Source organism: Tachypleus tridentatus, chromosome 13 (genome assembly GCF_004210375.1).
Source record: "Tachypleus tridentatus isolate NWPU-2018 chromosome 13, ASM421037v1, whole genome shotgun sequence".
NCBI classification, from domain to species: domain Eukaryota; kingdom Metazoa; phylum Arthropoda; class Merostomata; order Xiphosura; family Limulidae; genus Tachypleus; species Tachypleus tridentatus.
Window position 1 is genome coordinate 132137431 of NC_134837.1, and position 19871 is coordinate 132157301.

The 19871-nt window shown below is 34.6% G+C and overlaps 1 protein-coding gene across 5 annotated transcripts; it reads left to right on the forward strand.

The window, feature by feature from the left end:
- Positions 1-1542: 1542 nt before the first annotated feature.
- On the forward strand, positions 1543-18936 carry LOC143238928 (uncharacterized). 5 transcript variants are annotated; one of them, XM_076479577.1, is made up of 4 exons: positions 1543-2443; positions 4486-4780; positions 16843-16890; positions 18103-18936. In XM_076479577.1, the coding sequence occupies exons 2-4, from the start codon at positions 4516-4518 to the stop codon at positions 18696-18698; spliced, it is 909 nt and encodes a 302-aa protein (XP_076335692.1). In that variant the 5' UTR covers positions 1543-2443; positions 4486-4515; the 3' UTR covers positions 18699-18936. The 5 variants fall into 5 exon arrangements, with proteins under 5 accessions (XP_076335692.1, XP_076335691.1, XP_076335694.1 ...); XM_076479576.1 differs by lacking the exon at positions 1543-2443 and adding an exon at positions 3445-3580; XM_076479579.1 differs by lacking the exon at positions 1543-2443 and adding an exon at positions 3603-3668.
- Positions 18937-19871: the final 935 nt, after the last annotated feature.

The window sequence follows — 19871 nt, forward strand, 5'->3', positions numbered from 1 at the left end:
AAGTCTGTATTTGATCATTTTTGTGCGTGTGTAGCATTTCTTCTACAGTGATTTCTTTATAAAAATGTATTTTATCATCGCATTTTAAGTCTGCATGAGCATTAGTGATTTAAGAAAATGTCTTTTATGATCGTATTTTAAGTCTGCATGAACATTAGTGATTTCTTTAGTTTACGATCGTATATCCAGTAAGTATTTGAATACTTTGCCTATTATAAAAACGTACATAGTTTAAATCTTGGTAACGAATTGGGTATCCACCCCTTACTAACGACTCCCCCTCATTAACGACCTTTTTGTCGAGGCATTTTTGAAGTCGTTAGTGAGGGGCTCCACTGTATTCTTCTTTACTGTATAGGCTGTAACTTGTGATAAAGTAATCTTAAATAACGTCTGCTTACATGCTATTAATTAAGGGAGGCCTACACTCAAGCATCTAAATACAGCTTCGTTCTTCATATCGTTTTGGTAAGTTAAATAACGATTTATTCGTTCTCAGTAAAAAGCGCCCTTGCCGGACATTTTTCTAATACTGTTTTCACAATATATTATTTATTAGTATGATTAATAAATTACTTTATAATTTAATTTACTGTTGGCTTCCAGTGAAAAGTACATTTTTAAATATTAAGTTGAGCTTAACTGAGTATTAGACGATAAACTTTTCCTACATTACCTCAATCAAAGGTCATATTCTTGTATTGATGTGTAAAAGAACAAACATGTATAGTTTACTGATGGCTTAGTGAAACTCGAAGAATTGTGATCATACTCTTGATTTTAATAACTGCTTTCGTAAATAACAAAATCGATAGGGCATGACATGCTAAGTATTTCGGTCACTCGACTCGTAAGCTGATGATTACGGGTTCGAATCTCCATTCCACCAAACATGCTCGCCTTTTCAGCCGTGGGAGTGTTATAAAGTTACAGTCAATCCCACTATTTGTTGATAAAAACAGTAACCAAATAGTTAGCTGTGGGTGGTGATGACTAGCTGCCTTCCCTCTAGCCTTACACTGCTAAATCAGGAACGGCTAGCCCTCGCGTAGTTTTGGCGAAATTCAAAACAAAGAAACAAAATCGATAATAAAAAAAAATAATGTTGAAAAGCTAGGTTTCAGCTAAGCCTTTAGTACGTTGTGTATTTAAGATTTAAAATAATCTGGACACATATACATATATCAATGAAAATAAGAAGTAACATAAAATGCAGCATAAAGATACAACCATGAAATAATATAAATAAATAATGTGTAATAAAATATTTTAAAGTTAGAATAAAGTGTAAAGTATTGCTGTATCTCAGAAGTGTTTTGGTGACATTTTAATATTTACGTTGCTGAATCATCCTAAGCCGTAAATTCATTGCTGATAAGTTGATTTGAAATGTAAACACTTCATCACTCCAATATATGCTGAAAGAAGCTAGACAGGGTACGTCACTAAATTTCGTTATCAACCTTTACAAAACTATTTACTAAAGATCCAGATAAAAAAGCCTGGCATTTAATTGGTGTCTTGTTTGTAGGTAAGCACAAAGGTACACAAGGAACTATCTGTGGTGTACCCGCCACCAGTATTGAAACCTGCCGTTGTGCTACTGGGGAAGTTTCTAGTTAGTGCCATGACTTTTGATGATATAGCGTTGCGTCTTTCATATAATATATTGAAAACGAAAATTATAATAATATATGTAAGATATTTTGTCAGACCAAACTAACGTACCAGACTTAGGTAGAAACGAACGTAACTTGTAAATATAATATATATAAGGCGAATGTCTCTCCTCTCTGTGTGTGTGTTCCTTACACATTGACGTAAATTTAAAGTTACAAATTCTAAAGGCAGGTTACAAACACAACTTTGTACAGGAAGTAATATGGGCTATGTAGCTGTTGCCTCAGATGCCGTTTTGAGGCCAAAGTAGCTAATATAGGAAATTTTGGCAAACATGACGACCAATTGGTCTCACATTGTAAAGACGGGATTTTTTTTTGGTAATGTGTGATCAAGAGGGCTATTATTTACGTTTCTTCTTTGTGTGAGGACTTGTAATAATTATATCCCTGATCAATTATATGTTAAAACGATTTTAAAACCTTTGAGGATCCTTCATTTGTACTATTTTTCTTCCCCTCTCTTTATTTTATACGTATATATGTTTACATTCTAACTTTCCTCAATTGAAAAGGTCTGGTGCTTTCTCTCGAACAAGCGCGCACACTCCCTCGACTAAATAGGTTTGTTTCAGCTACATCTTTTCTTTTGCTTGCGTGTACTCGCAAGAATCACCTATCCGATGACTTTAGAAAAACAGTTGCTATCGGCAACTCTTCGTTTACTTTGTTTTGCGAGGAGAAGAAAATAAACCAATTCACCATCAAATGGAACGATAATGACCATGAACTTGAGCACACAACAGAAATCAGAACACTAAAAGGTAGGGAATTTTGTTTTGAAATATTAAAATGTTTGTTTTGAAATTCGCGCAAAGCTACACGAAGGCCATCTGCGATAGCCGTCCTAATTTAGTAGTGTAAGACTAAAGGGAAGGCAGCTAGTCATTATCACCTACCGCCAGCCTTGAGCTACTCTTTTACCAACGAATAGTGGGATTGACTGTAACACTATAACGCCCCCACGGCTGAAAGGTTGAGCATGTTTGGTGTGACGAGAATTCGAACCGTGTGCCTTAACCACATGTCACGCAAAATATATCCGAGAAACAGGAGTAATGTACCTGGTTTTGCTTTGATTAAAATATCTTTAGTAATACATAATTTAAGTCATTTGTTAAAATGTTGTGTTCAATAAAACTATTTACGAATATAACAACAGGTTATAATTATAGCCAATGTTGCTTTTTATTACATGAATAAAGTTGAAACATTTTGTGCCCCTGGTTTCACAGGTAAAACTGAAACTAATTGAGCGTAGGGGTTTATGTCTGTAATGTAAACATTATACACATACTAAAACTTGAATGATCATTAGGCCTAATTGCCTTTACATTCAATTATCAGAATATCTGCCCTTCGGACTTGTGATTCTTCAGAATATCAGGCTGTAACAGGATCTGTATATTTTGCTGCCCTTTCTTTACTGTAATAAGGCAACATTTCCACGCACCACAGATAAAGACCCGCTGTTCAAACTAACTAAAATGGTTAGTTGGTTGGTTTGGCGTTTTATGGCGAAAAGCAACTAGGCTATTTGCGCCATGTCAAAATGTCTTTTACGCAAAAAACTACCTCGGTTAACTTAAAAACAACATAGTGTTGTTACGTCGTTTATAGTAAGGATTGGTTATCACATGAACATTATTTTTTTTTTGGTTTATTTAAAAATTCGAGTGTCAATAAAACAAAGTACTCTATGCGTGTAACCATTTAGTGTTGTTTTCTGTTGCTCCCCCTAAAAGCAAACTTATATTTGTTCAAATTACGCATAAAACATTCTGTGCAAAGCACGTGCACTGTTCAGCCAATAAAAATAAAGGTGAAAGTTCTAGATTATAGAATTGGTTGTAAATTATTTCGAAAAAGTAGCAGTAGGTCGTATGAATTAGCTGCAACTTGTAAGTATTTTCCCCCGAATATTAAATTTAGATGCTTGCGACTGTTTCATTGTTTTTATTTTCAATCTGCTGAACCAACTCTATCAATGTAAAAAATCTTAATAAAGTTAATGTAATAAATAACATTTTACTACAACTTTGAGATTAAGCCTTTTAAATTCTATAGCCTTTATAACTTCTGTTGGAGTTTAATTTGAACTTGAAGTAGACTTTGGATCTAAACTCGTGTATTTAGTTGTGTTCGTCTTAATAATCAAATACAAGTAACGGCGGCTTATTATATCATTACAAATCGGTATTTAAATTTGATCTTAACACTAAAAGCAGTGGTAGTTTAAGATAATTAAACTAGTACTATAAATACCAGTATATTAATTTAAATTAAGGTTTTTAGAACGTAAAATATTTATACAATCAGGTTTTGTCTGTGGAAACACTTAATATTTATTTATTGTGCTCTTGATAAGCTACGGTATTAAATATTTGCAAAGAATGAGGTGTAATACAATCTAATAAGTGAGGGATTAAAACTATTGCGTTTTCTCTATTTTTTGTAGGGGTGGGGTTTTAGTTTCTATAGTTTTTTTGTTGTTTATTTGTCTGTTTAATAAAGATAGTTAAGGAGCTTACCTTGCCTTCTGAGAATAGTTAACTTAGTAAAATAACAATAAATGACTAACTTGGTATATTTGCTAATCTTTCTAAGGTAAAATGCTTCCCGTACCTAATGTTAACTTGCTTGTAAAGATGGTAACACTGCAAGGGTATAAGGAAACGGAAGATATCTTAATTTAATATGTGTGTATAGAAGCAAAATATAACTAGGACACTAAGGTTACGTTGTTTAAAAAAAAACAAAAACGGCTGTATCCACATTTTGATGTTACTTTTTTATTAATTTTTAGGTGTCTCTTTAGTTAGCTTTCTATATCACAATGGTGGTGAAGGGTTCCAAAAAGGGTAAAAGTGCTAAAGGTAAAATCACCGAAACTTTAGAGCCCTCTTCCACGAATGTCGGAGACAACCAAAATATTGCAGAACAAAATTCTCCTTTGTTGTCAGAGAAGGAACTAAAACCACCAACTTTATCTTCTACTCCTTGGGACAAAGACAAGAAAATTCTGGGGCCAGCCGCTCTGCGTTCGAAGACTTCACACCCTTCAGCACTGGTCATGGTTTGTGATGCGATTAATTCATTAGGCGAGTTTGATTTAATTTCTAGCTTGTTTTTAAGTCCAATTTTTTGTCGTTAATTACGACGTGATAATAGTATATTGTTTAAGTGTTGTTAAAATTAGTATACCAAAGCTAAATTGTAGCTTCTGAATGTATGATTTAACCATCCAGTATTGTGGTAAAACTTCTGCATAATCGGTGATTTCATGTAAAGTGTTTTTGGTCCGTTCTGTGTAGTGAGTAGCGAGTGTTTGTAACGGTCCCAAAAATGTGTGATCCAAATTTATCACCTGTCGTTAAATTACCCTGATTTTAGGGGAATCTCGCCCCCTCTCCTAACCCTAGGCAAATTAAAAGATTAAAAATGAAAAACATGTATTCGGAACAGATTATACTTCACAGAACCAACTAGTTTCTTTTAAAATATATTGTGGTAGTTTTTTTCCTTTTTCTCTCCCTAAAACAGTGTCGATAGTCTTCTTTATAAAAACGGTGTCAATAGCCTTCTTTACTCCACAGAACTGATTAACAGTTTCTTATTATCAATGTATGCAATCGGCACAACCGTATCAAGCATCATTATTTATGCTAATTTCTTAAGCTACTATCGCGTGACGCTAAACTTATTTTAAGATAACTTCCTAAGGTTTTGACGAAAAGTTACAAATGTAAAATGAATAACTGTTTACCCGTATGATTACTTTGACATCTTGAGATTGAAACGGCTAATATAGTGTACCTTGCCTACCCGATACTTACTGACTTTGCCGTCTTTTCATATTTCTTCTTGTACCACGTCAGATATTGTTTAATCGGAATGTCAAATGCAACATTATCGTCTTCGTTTTAGAGTTGATGATATCTATAGCGCACGTGACGTTGCTTAGACATGCGCAAAACGTTGTACGTGGAAGGTGTTTGTATCGAATAGCCTTGCATGGAGTATGTCCGCCAACCGATACGTAATTGTAAAGACCTATTAGTGTGCAAAATGAATAACGCAACAAAAAGTTTTATCTCTTAAGTGAACGTCCGTACGTTTGGTACGAAGAGATGGAACTGTTGGGAGTAAGAAGATTGATCAAAATCGAAGATCTGGTATTTCTTACTAGATTACCTTAAACTTTGTAATGTGATACAAGGCCCCGGTAGCGTATATCTACAGAAAATATCCAATACTTTGGATTGTTGCAGTAAGTGGAAAAACTCTCTACTCTCGCTCATTTTAATAATAGTATGACCAGCAGGGTTTATTTTTTCATTAGATTCACTACCGTGCTTCTTGTGTAGAAAGTTTTTTTTTTGTGTCATTTTTAACTAACTCAAAACACAAAATTCCCACTGTAGTTCAAACTAATATAATTACATTGATTTACCAAAGTTGGAATATTTTTTGTTTTAATATTAACTAATTCGGATGATGTAGTTTTAACTTTTTGGTTGTGTGTGTAATCGCCATCGCTTAAACAAAACAAAAAACGAGTAATGCGTAACGAGCTCATAAGCCCTCATACCTGTTAAAATTATGTAAGTTCATATGAAAGAAGAAAATAGCTTATTACCATTTATATTTTTTAACGTATGATAAATGGAGCGACTCAAGGTGTTTTAATAATGGTATCACTTAAACCGTAGCCTAGGTTACAGGCCTTATTGTCGAACTTCCCAACACGGAACTTTGAAGTCTGCAACGTTTTAAGTCAGTTTCAAAGTGTAATTTGGTTATTTGATTTGATGTTTCTACCTCTGTGGTAGATAATGTGCCGTAAATTTGTATACATGTAATGATAAATAAGAGAAGAATCTTTTAGCAGCGTTTAAAGAGATGCCAACTATTTCAAATGACTGAGTGTAATAATTGTAGATAGAACCCGTACAGATATCGTACAACCACTGGATATAATTTTGAGTCATCCATGTCTGTGGATCCATCTGTGGCTAAACTGTAAACACTGTTAGTAAGTATGCTTGAAATCATTTTGTCATCTTCACAACCCAACATTTATACAATGGCTGTAGTTTTGGTTCTAGCACAGCCATATTTTTTCGCTATATCAGAGTCTGGGAACATTTTTTTTTAATAGATGTCGTGCATGATCGGCTACAGCTAGGGATAAATTATAAGCAGTGACAAATTGCGTGAACATCACTTCTGCATTTATGGTTTCATATTCTGAATTCGTACTCATAAATGTCGTTATCTGCATCGTTTTTGTCTTCGCCTCAGCCTTTTGTTGGTAAGATGTCGATTTTGTATGTCTGGAACAATCGTTTATCCCGAGATGCGCCACAGAAACATCGACGTGACAAACTGTACAAAACGCATGACTGTCACTGACTTTTTGATGCAATGACCGAATATTTTGCACTATACTATTTCCTAAATTTTTTGATTCACAATTTTAGTCCTTTTAGATTTGCCAGAAACAAGACAATCTGGTGAACGAGGCCTCTTTTTTTTTTTTTCCAACTTGTGAACGATCGCATTGGTGTTTCTATGCCACTTAGAAAACGAGAAATACCCATCTACGCGAGCGCTGATTGGCTGACAAGCACTGATGACGTAACTATAGATTCCCCCCACGTACTCAGTATGAAGAAGCACCGCACTCAAACTATTGTAGACGTCGGAGATACAAATATATTTTTTTTTAATTATTTCAAGCACAAACATGATTATCGTAAGTAGCCATTTGGACTGTCTTTTTATTTATTATCAAAATTTATTTGTATCTCACTAGAAATTTTCTTTTCAACCCTTTTTAAGCCCTGGGGGAACAATTTATCACTTTATTGTATAGGCCTATATAATCTATAATAATTTGGCAGTTGCAACAAGTCGTAATATTTGTCTTTATAAGCGTATAGTCGTATACACCAAAATCGTAATGATTACGCTCAAATCGTAATGGTTGGCATCTCTGCGTTTACTGTAACTGAATAACTGATATTTTATCTTTAGTTTGCAATATTTGAAAGTTAGTTTGAAACTTAATACTCAAGATAAAAGTTAAATATACTTTTAATAACAGCTATATAGTGTTTTTAGCTTTATAGTAAACCTACAGGTAAAGTCTGCACCTATTAACATAACGGGTGCATTAGTGTCCCCAAAACGTTTTTGAAAGTGCTCTAATTTTCGAGCTTAATGCTATTATGTCCAAAACTAGCGTAATGGAAGAAAAATATCTGTGATGTTTTGTTTAAGGTTTAAAAAATTATTTTAAGCTTTTTCGGAGTTACTTTTCAAAGCAATTATTTGATTTTAAAAATGTAATGGCTCAAAATATTAAATATGCACTAAGTGATGTTATCTGACTTAATACAAACGTAATGTTAATCTGCTGTGGTGTGCCTTAATGTACCTGTTTTTATTGTCGTTACTTAAAATTTGAAAATTATCTTCTAGATATGATTTTAGCGTATGATGTGTGAAGATTTAGGTATAGAAATCTTCAAGAAAACCCATTTCAGGCCAGAGTTAATGATTAGTCTAAGCGTTGTAGATTAACACAACCTTTCTATATGTAGTTTAAATTAGTGCATATAACATATCTAGGCAACAAAGCAAAATGGTAAATAAAACAAACTAAACTTGGCTAATTTAATGAAAGAGGGGGGGGAAGATTTTTTTTTTTAAATTTAAGTGTAACTATTTGTTTGGTGTTCAGTTGCAAGAAAACAGTTTTATTAACGGAAGTTTTGTGGTATATATTCTTTTTATTTCTTGTTGAGAAAGCTGGACTCGACTTGTAAAATGTTATTTCTAAAGGGGAGAATCGGCTTTAGGTTTTTTTGTGTGCACTCCTCTGCTTAACTACATTCACCTACTTTTTTATACACGCACACACAGCTTTAGTGGTAACAAGTTGTGTTCGATAATATTCTTGGCTAGGTGGCTAAGGCACTCGGCTCGTAATCCGAGGGTCGCGGGATCGAATCCCAGTTACAGTCGTGGGACGTTATAATGTAACACTCGTTACATTCGTTGGTAAGAGTAGCCCAAGAGTTGGCGGTTGGTGGTGATGACACTGCAAAATTAAGAAAGGCTAGCGCAGATAGCCCTCGAATAGCTTTGCGCGAAATTTAAAACAAACCGAACCAATCGATAATATTTACCGTATACGAAGTTAGGCCTACCACTTCGGTGAACTTTAGGTTAAAACTTGTTTACGCAAGACTAGAACTTGTACATGTGGTTGAAGGAATTAATTTTAAGTTTGATTGAGCGTTGCGTTCTTCTTACCTAACCTTAATTCATTTATTCTGTAGCTTAGATTTCAACAAGACTTCAAATTAAACTTAATTTTAATGACTTATGTCGAGGAATAAAATATCGAGTCTTGCAGGTAGTTTATACTATATTGCTAGCTAGAGTACAGGTATGCTGCATCGAAGTTATGTGAATTCATGATTAATGGAAGGTTATCTTAGGTCATGAAGTTTCTTCTCATGCATGTAATTAAAAAAACAAAAACCTCAAATATTTAAGTTATAAAACGCCATATGTGAAACCGCAAAGTTGTATTCCCCCATGGACCAAAGTAAAATTTCATACCAAATTTGAAGATTCATCAACAAGGGGGCGAAGTAATGGTAATAAACCTAACGATGACCGAAGAAGGTCAAAGCGTTGTTAGCTCCTCTACATAGTGCTGTCTCCATATACCAGCCGTTTTTACATACATAGTGGTAATAAACGCAATAACTCTCACAAAAACCACGAAACTGGAAAATTTTTATGTACCCCTGCATGAACCGCCCCCCCCGCTAGTACAGTGGTAAGTCTACAGATTTAATACGCTAAAATTAGGGGTTCGATACTCCGAGGTGGGCTCAAAAGATAGCTCACTGTGACTTTGCTTTAAGACTCTCCCCCACACATGCATGAACCTAATGATCCTCCATACCAATTGGTTGCGAATTGGTTACATGAATATACAACGGACTGTATTATTTACATAGTAGTACAGTAAACATTTATCTCGGAAATAAGTATATTCATTCATCAAGGTATATGAATTAGTGCAACAAGTACTTGGTAAACAGGGCTACCATTAGAAGATGGATATTGTTTGCCTACGTGGCTAACTTCACAAAACCATATTTCTTCTATTACTATACTTTATACCTTGTAAAACGCACTTTTTTCTTTTAAATACCTTAAAATCCCCCTGCGTCTTCCAAGACAAATATGATGGGTTAAAGCAAGAGGTTAACTTAGTGTCAGCTCAAAACAGCGTCTCATGTATACTGCTGGCCAAAATATTAAGGCCAATGAACATAAAGAAAAAAATCTGCATATTGCGTTGTTAGACTCAACCACTTATTTGAGTACAGCTTCGAAAGATGAAAATAAAAGGGAAAATAAAAACCTTTTTAGCATTTTAATAGGGAAAATGTGAATACTGAAATTAGTCTAAATACCAGCTGGCCAAAAGTTTAAGACCATACTGAAACGAAGCATTAATCGGTAAACACGTAGCGAAATTTAGTCATTCGTGTTCAAGCATTAGCGTTGTCAACATCTCCCACTGACATCTCTTGTGTTACATTGGGTAAAAACATGGCAAAGGCTAGAAAGTTGACAGAGTTGGAACGTGGCAGAATTATTGAGCTGCAAAAGCAAGGTCTCTTTCAACGTGCCATCGCTGGTGAGATTGGGCGTAGTAAAACTGCTGTTGCAAATTTCTTAAAAGACCCTGAGGGATACGGAACGAGAATTTCAAGTGGTCGGTCCAAGAAAATTTAGCCGGCGTTGAGCACGAGGATTCGACGGGTTGTCCGGCAGAACACCAACCGATCGTCGAACCAGATTAAGGCTCTTACGGACGCAGAATGCAGCTCAAGAACGGCATCTATGAGAGAAAAGCTTTAAAAACCGTAAACGTCTTCAGAGACCACACCACGAAACAGCTCGGTTAAACTTTGCTGAGAAGCACCAAACATGGGACGCAGAATAGTGGAAGAAGGTTTTGCTCTCTGAGTACAAATTTAATCTGGATGGTCCAGATGGTTTCCAACGTTACTGGCACGATAAGGATATCCCACCGGAGACATTTTCTACACGACACAGTGGAGGAGGTTCCATCGTGATATGGGGGTGCTTTCTCCTTTCATGGAACAATGGAGCTTCAGGTTATATAGGGGCGTCAAACAGTAGCTGACTACATTGGCATGTTGGAGAGAGAGAGCGTCCCTATTGACTGAAGGCTCTCGCTTGTGTGGAAATGACGATCTTTTAGCAGGACAACGCTGCAATCCACAATGTCCACAAGACAAAGGACTTTTTCATTGCTAATAACATGATTTTTGGGACCATCCAGCGTGTTTGTCCGGACGGAACCCCATTGAAAATGTTTGGGAGGTGGATGGCAAGGGAAGTCTGTAGAAATGGACGTCAATCCCAAACAGTGCATGACCTTCGTGAAGCCATCTTCACCACTTGGAATAACATTCCAGCCAGCTTTCTGCAAACGCTTATATCGACCATGCCAAAGCGAATGTTTGAAGTTATTCGCAATGACGGCCGTGCAACTCACTACTGAGACCTCTTGTTGGGCATTTCCTATCCTGTTTAGGACTTAATTTTTGTATGGTCTTAAACTTTCGACCAGCTAGTATTTAGGCTAATTTCATAGTGTTCACATTTTTCCTATTAAATGCTAAAAAAGTTTTATTTTTATTTTCCCTTCTCTTATTTTCATCTTTTAAAGCTGTGCTCAAATAAGTGGTTGAGTCTAACACCGCAAAATGCATATTTTGTTTTTATGTTCATTGGCGTTAAGATTTTGGCCATCAATACAGATCATAATCTCGTTACTTGCCAACTACAAATATTTTCAAGAGCATAAAACACTTAATTTAACTAATATTATCGATATACTGTGAAGAATGTGATGTATTTCACTGTATTTACTCAATAGGGTTAAAAAAAGGCTGCATCAAGGTGTTGAGTCAAAATATTTTTTCTTAACTCGTCTTTCTGAAATTTTAGGGTGCGTCTTACAAGGCGTCAAATACGGTAGTTTAGTTTCAGGACATAATTCCACTACAAACTTATTTTCTTAATCTGCACCTGCGTATGTGTGGAAACTCTAAGACCACTTCAGAGATAATTCTCACTTCTACACGTAATTTCCCTAAAAGAAAGAGAGGGGAACTATCACTTAATTGTTATTAGATATTAATGTTTTTCTGATACTTTTGCTTGTTTTAGCAAAGGCGTTCGTCTCATGATTCATATTGTTGGGAGGTTTGTTTTAGATTATTTGATATGTAAAGTCTACTTCTGATACAAATAACCTAATAAAATTCGTTGACTTTTTGTCCTTAACATTTGATACAAGTTTATTTTTGTTCGTGAACCTAGACTTACAACCCTTCTAAAAATCTGTTTTTCAACAGGGAGTGAAATTAGATATGGCTTGAGCAGTTAGCCCTCGTGTAGCTTTGCGCGAAATTCAAAAACAAACTAACATAACCATGATCGGCAAACTCTTCTGGCAGATAACCAAGTTATAACGTTGAAAATATAACTTGCAAAACTACTCCATTCTTGGATTGTTAAATCACTTTGAACAGCCCTAAGACAAAAATGAAACTAAACTGTACATCACTTAATTCTTTGGTATTATTTTTGAGGGTTACTATGTTACCTTGACGGAATCCTGTTTTATCAGCATGAAAGTGACTTCATTTTATCACCAGCTCTTTAAGTCCTTCCTGGGTGAAGTCTTGTGCGGTTCCTAAGCTTCTGCATCTTTTATTTGAGTGTTGGATCACAAGTTCTTCCTCATTTATGAATTCCATATCTTGTATTATTCTCCATACGTCATTCTATTTTGATATTCATACTATTCCACAATATATAATTTTGAATAATGCCCTCCCAGCTCTATTAAATGACCAAATTCTTTTGCATATTGTGCTGAACCAACACTGCTTCTAATAGAAAAACCACGAGCATCTATATCAGAAACTTAAACTTGGTAATCTAATGCAACTTGCTTTCTGCTTGTTCAGTCCATCAACTTTTCTAAGATTAATTTGTTTAGAGAACGAGCTAAAAGTTTAAACTAAAATAATAATAATAATAAGAGGAAACTCCAAATATGAGATTGAAACCGTAGTTAACAACGGGATTATGTGAACAACTTGATGTAGTCAAAGCTCATAAGTTTGTTATAGAAGAAATATCTTGCTTATTGTGATTCCTCATTTTTTTTCTTGCCTTTCGTTGTTAATTTTTCGTTTTTGGTTATTCCTACTGGTTTGGAAAGTCGTTTTTACCAACAACAAACCACAACGGCAAATTCTTCCATAATCCTCTTGAGTCGTGTGTGTTACTTTTATTGATAATCGATTATTGCTGTATTATTTTCAGATTCTGTTGCATTATCTGTTACTGCAGGTATTGTACAAAAAGTTAACTGGTTCTGTGTGTTCAAGTAACACCAAGATTATTTTTGCAGTCTTAAGCCTTTCTATGCAATGTGATTTAATAGGAAAATAAACCGTGGATTTCTATGAAAATTAAGTCTATTAGAAAGCTTGTTAGTTCCTCTTCTGACCTTTAAACTAGTCGGTCATATAGTTCAAGCTACTCAATCTATTTATTAGAGTAAATCTCTCCCTACACTTTTCTAGGTGCCAAGCTCGTCTGTATTTCTCAAACAAACCAATTCGTCTGTAAACTCCTACTTTTTAGTAAATGATTTTACCTTTTCTGGCTTTTAGACCTCATTGTCATCGACGTTATTTTGTATACTTGCTTCACCGATCATCCAAGCCATAAGCATATCTGTTTTTATTTGCAAGTAGTTGATAATTGAATTTGTATGAAGATGTAAATATGGTCTGAAATTCTGATCACTCGGCAATACAGGGCCTCGGATACCATAAACGTGGAAACTTCTCTCGGAACCTGAGTTACATCAATAAATAAAGCCTGTACCTTAAAATTGCACAGTTTAAAGCTTCCTCACAACCTTGTCTGTCCCTCCTATTTGTTTGAAACCATTATCTTCTGCATTTTCTATTTTCATATCACTCGTGTTTAATCGAAAGATCCATCCTTTTGTAGGATTAATTTAAATATCAATAGATACAAAAGCCAAACAAGTTCTTGCGCTTCTCAAAACATTAGTTCAGAAAAGCGCCTACCCTGTTCCACATTGGACAGGTTCCAGTGTTTAGCATTAACGTGACGGCGAATCGTACTATTGGTAGGTTAGAGTAGCCTTAGAGTTGACGGTGGTTGGTGTTATTGCTTCCCCTCTAGTATATCGCTAGTAATTTAGTGACAGCTAGCGAATATAGTCCTCGTGTAGCCTTGCGCGAAATTCAAATATGATAATTTATAGCCAAGTCTTCAAGTACATAAATAACTCCTCAGTTACGCAGTTATGACGTTACTTTTAACTAAATTTGGGACATTACTACTAGCTGGAGCCTTAACATCTGTAATTTTTTCCCGGCGATAGTAACTGCACAATAATTACAACTGATTGCGCATCTCCGACATCTCTTTGTATTAAAGAAGTCGGTAGCAAATTACAAAGCGGAATCGATACCTACATCGGGGTTCTAGCTCAATTTTTGACTTATTGTAAATGTATCTAAGTTTTTATTTGATTTACTTTCTAGAAACTCTTGCACAATCTGAATAATGTATTTTCAGCTAATATGGTATTCATATATGTTAAAAAAAAAAAAAGGGCTGGTATGCATAGAGAAAGCATCATGTAGAGTAGCGAACAACGACCTTCTTCGGGCATCGTCAGGTTCACAAACAAAGAGGTAACTGATCGATAGCTGACCACATGTTTCGAAGGAGGTTGTGTAATTGAGTGTGGAAATGTAGAGGGCGTGCTTAGATGTATGATTTTATATTTATTAATATAGATATAAAAGTGTTCCTTTGTATTGGTTTATTTTGGGCTTTAGTTATTGCATAAGTAAGGCTTTAATTTTGTGTTTTTGTTTTTCTTTATTTAGTATTTGGGTGTTTTCTATGGTTATACTGTGTCTATTTGATTTTCAGTGTTCGAAAACGTGGGAAGGTAACTTTTTCTGTTCTTTGAATCTGGTTTCCATTTTTCTACTTGTTTCTCCAATATAGAAGTCGTGGCAGTTATCACATTGTATTTTGTAAATAATGTTGGTGTGGTGTTTGTCAGTGTAGTTTTTACATAGTATAGACCTCAGTTTTGTGCCTGGTTTTTGAATAAACTTTGTATTAACTGGAATGTTGTATTTTGTAGTAGTTTTTCCCAGATGTTGGTTATTTTTCTGATGTAGGGAATATATGGTATGCAGCAGTATATTGTTTCGTGATTTTTTTAAATCGAAGAAGGTCGAAACGTTCGTTCCTCTACATATTACTTTCTCCATCCATACGAACCGTTTTTTACATATAATTTTCGCTATATATAGTTTTTCTCCTCATCACGGAATAAGACTCGGTCATAAATGACATTTGGATTATTAATTCATAAAAACAATATAGAATTGTTATGCTACAAATCTTTTGTTACCACGCCTCTTATTTACTACAGCCAACCACTGCTCCACATTTTGTTTTTAAGATTTTCTGAAGTTGTCTTGTATGTTAGGTGGCACACTATTTTATATAGACCAGTGGAATATGATACACGATATAGATTCATATTAGTTTTAGGTACAGTTACTCTTAAAAAAAACTAGGCCTACATGACCTACTGGGAAGAAGGAAAGTGTCGAGACATGTTAACACACACAGCGCTGCATGAGTGATTTTCTACTTGTATCTTTTGACTGTGGTAATCTAAACCATTACATATTTTCAGCGGATATGTTATTGAGTTCTTACCTCGTACACCACATTTCGGAGATATTTCGTTTTTTTTTTATTCACACAAATATTACGGAAACTATTTGATACAAAAGATATTTAACTGATATATATGTTAAATGTGGTACACCTATAGATATTTTCAATCTACAAGTGGTTGTCTCGTTAGGTGTCAATATAAGCTACACGTGAAACGGTAATACCTAGGACGTAATCTGTTTTCTTAATCTCGAATGGAGGTGGGATACGTAAATATTTTCCCATATCTCGTTTTTACTTTACCTTTTTAAAATCTGTTTATTGTTTTGTTTTTAAGCTATATATGTTGGTATATTTAATTGAAAGGCTCAACTTTTTAAACGTTCTTTTTTTAATGAACTATATACACATTTTTGAACTTTAAGTTATTCAACTTTCTGTCGTATGTTTTTCAATTTCATGTTATGAACTCGACTGAACATTTCTTTTTGACAGAATACCTTGGAATGTTACCGTGTTAACATTCTATTAGACATTGTGTGTGATGTTACAGAATAATCAAGATTATATAGTTAGTTTTTCCAACTATCCTCAGAAAATGTTTGACTTTAAAAACAGGTCTTAAAAGTGTGTATCTTAATGGTGTAAATGCCTCATTAGAGTTAATATTTGTATTTTTATTATTATACTGTTGCTACTTCTATCCACTTTCCTTAACGATGTAATGATGTATACTACTATCCCTTAATACACAACTAAAGAGTCTATTTTATCCATTTACATTGATTTTTAACTTGTGTACCAAATCAATAAAGGCAGTAGATCAGACGAGTGAAGGGGAGTTGTTAGAGGGGGGGGCAAGTTGCACATTTAGACCAGGTAGTCTTGGAATAAGATGTTATTTCGGAGAGAAGCTTTGATGACTTTCTATTTTGATTTTTTGTAAAATATGTTCGCAGGCTTCGGTTTCTTCCGTTTATTTCTATTGAAATAAAGTGACTAAGAACAAAGGTTAGTGAGCAGTTTCTACCGGCATCGGTTAAGGATTATCTTAAGTTTTTCACTTAAAACCAGGATTTTGAAAAACTTTGTTTTTCTCTAGCTTACTAAAAACAAACCAATTAAAAAGCTGTAATTAAACTTTCTATTGATACCTACTATTACGTATATCGGGCGCTACAGACTTGACATATAACGATAGTCTTTGTTTAAAGGAAGTACTGTAAACTATACCATCACTTTTATTTTCTTAACGTTTTGTTATACTTTACAGGAGATAAGAAGGGTGTTTCTGTTCAAGCCATCAAGACATGGATGCTAGGTAAGTTCAGAAAAACTGGTGACAACTTTGTCAAGACGAAAATAAAGGTGATGAAAATGCTTTTATCTCTACAAAACCTTGTACTGTTGCATACCATATGTTACCGATATCAATGAAAAAAAAACAAACCAACATTTGGAAAAAAACTTAATATTCTAGTAAACGCCAAATTTATTCAAAACCAGGTACAAAACCAGGTTAAAACTACACTGACAAACACACCAACATAATTTATAAAATAAATGCAACAACTGCCATGACTTCTATATTGGAGGAACAAGCTGAAAAATGAAATCTAGATTCGAAGAACACAAACACCTTTATACGTTTTTGAACTCTGCAAATCAAATAAACCCAACATAACCATAGAAAAACACCCAGATATTAGGTAGGAAAACAAATATAGACAAACGCAAAATCAAAGAAGCCCTACTTATACAGCAACTAAAACCAAAGTTAAACCAATATAAAGAAACTCCTTTTATACCTGTACTAATTAATAAGGTAACATCCATCTGCAACGCCTCCTACAATCTCGTACTCGTTTATACTCTCGTCCCTAAGACACGTGCCCGTCAACGGTCACTTTCAAAATCTCTCTCTTTATTAACCTGGAGATGACCTAGGAAGGTCGAAATGTTGTTCTCTCCTTATCAGTAAGAAGTGTTAATACCCACACAGTCCGTTCTGAGATACATTTTTATTTCAAGTGGGTGTCTCGTCATCAAGTGAATACGTAGTATTAATATTGTGTAGCCTGACGTTAGAAGGTTCAATGTACAATGTTCTATTAAAAATAGCGGCGTTTCTTCAGCAAGTGATGTTCGAAATATCTCTTCTAAATAGTCGGACTGACGGCAGTAGAAAAACGCAAGAATATTATATCGGAATCCGTAATAAGACAGAGCGTAAAATGTAAAACTCTTATGTCGGTTACATTCTAAAACAAAGAATAAAATTGGCCATTTCTTAGAAATGGTAAATAGTCATTCATGAATATCGTAGACTTGTTTGTTAACAAATTTAGTCTTTATCTTAATCTTAAGACTTGTCTTATTGAAGTTGACAGTTTTGACTCTTTATTATAACAATACTTCAATCTTAAACGAATTTTCTTTTGTAGTCAAAGCAGGATACTTTCTTTTTAAAAGGTTGTTGTATATTTTGGAGGAACTTTCGTTTGTTTATTTGTTTTGTTTTTCTGTTTCTTAGGGCAGTACCCTGAAATTGGCCAAAGCAAAGTAAAGTTTATGGTGAAAAAAGCTTTAGATAAGGGCATGAAGGAAGGTGTATTGGTTAGGCCTAAAAAGTCTGCAGACATGGTGGGTGCAACTGGCAGATTTTTGGTTGACAATACAAAGTATAAGAATAGTAATAAAATAAAGACCGATGCTGCTAGAAAGATGAAAACAACCAAGGGAGACAAAACGGGCAAATCTTTAGACGAAGCTCTTCCCGAAGAAAAACTTAAGCCTAAAAAAACTAATATCGCGAAAAACAAAGAGAGAACTTTTGAAGCAAAATCTACAAAAACGAAGACAGTTAAACCTAAAACCAAGCAAGATATGGAGATTTCTTCAGATACAGAGACCAAAATTCGAAAGAAACTTTTTGATGGGGGCTCCAAGTCTGATACAGAAGCGACCCCAAGGCCAATTAAAATTAAGGTCAAAAGGAGAGGTAAACTTCAAAGAACCGAAACATTGCAAAAATCTGAAAAAATTAATGGCGAGAACGAAGGAAAAAGTCGTAAAAAGAAAGAACCTAAAAAAACCGCTACCGAAAAGGGTAGAGGAAAGAAAACTTAACATATCTTTTATTTTGTAAGTGTGAAATAAATTACTTTGTTTTAAGATGATTGTGCAAGATAATTAAATAATACGTTGAGATTTCTGTGTAAAACTTTTATTGTTCCAAAGGGTTTTAACATGCTTTTACTAGTCTCTTGGATCGTGTTTCTTTTATATGCTTTTATTATTATTTTACGACAAATAATTTTATGTAGATCCTGATCATAATAAATAGTTATTCGCACTCTATAGAAAACCCTTGTCACAAGAAGTTCCTTCTTTTTAAGTCAAGATACGTTACATAAAAACTTTTTCGTTTTCATTTAGTTGGGTACAAAAGCGAAACCACTTATAACAATAAATAAACATACAGTAAGGAAAGGATAGAATGGGACACATGTTAATACAGCGGCAAGTTTACATATTTACAACTCTAAAATCGGGGTTTCGATTCCTCTCGGTGGGCTCAGCGGATACCTTGATGTGGCTTTGCTATAAGACAGACAGACAGACAGCAGTATGGATTTGGGGCTGGTAGATCATGACAAGTTACTATTTTCACGCTTCGTAGAATTAGTGATAAATTTACTGAATTTCACAAATGTGATTACATGCAAATATTTCTTTCATTTTCAAAAGGCATTAGAGAGTCTAAATCGAAAGAAGTTTGAAAATTGTTAGGCAGTAGGGATATCAAAAAGTGATAAATGTTATGAAAGCAATTTATCTGTAAACTGGGTGTGCGGTGAAACTCGGATGGATTAACGGATACTTTTAAAATGAACTCTGTAAGACAAGTACGTATATCGCCATTTTTGTTTATTATGGAGATCAGCCATATAAGGAAGAAAAAAGAAACTAAACGTGGAGTACAGCTGTGAAATAAGTTGTTGGATATGGACTTCGCTAACGGCATGGATCAAGCTGAAGAAGGACTGCAAGGTTGCGCAAAGTTGAAGAGAGGATCCGAAAAGGTGGGTCTAAGATACAATATAGAGAGGCGGGGAGATGACTCAATGGTTATCTAAAATGGAGAGCCTACTATGATGGAGACACCAAAGAACAAGTTACGAGTCCACCTACTTTAGAACCAAAATACGGAGCAATGAAGATAGTCGTCATCATCAGAATTTGTGATGTCTCATTTGCAACGCTTTGGGAAAACTAATAATAAATGTACGAATATCAAAA

Excerpts from the sequence above, each read along its gene's own strand:
- LOC143238928 (XM_076479577.1), top strand. The coding sequence starts at position 4,516 with ATGGTGGTGAAGGGTTCCAAAAAGGGTAAAAGTGCTAAAGGTAAAATC. Across the intron at positions 4,781-16,842 it reads TGATGCGATTAATTCATTAG|GAGATAAGAAGGGTGTTTCT; the intron begins GCGAGTTTGATT and ends TATACTTTACAG. Across the intron at positions 16,891-18,102 it reads CATCAAGACATGGATGCTAG|GGCAGTACCCTGAAATTGGC; the intron begins GTAAGTTCAGAA and ends TCTGTTTCTTAG.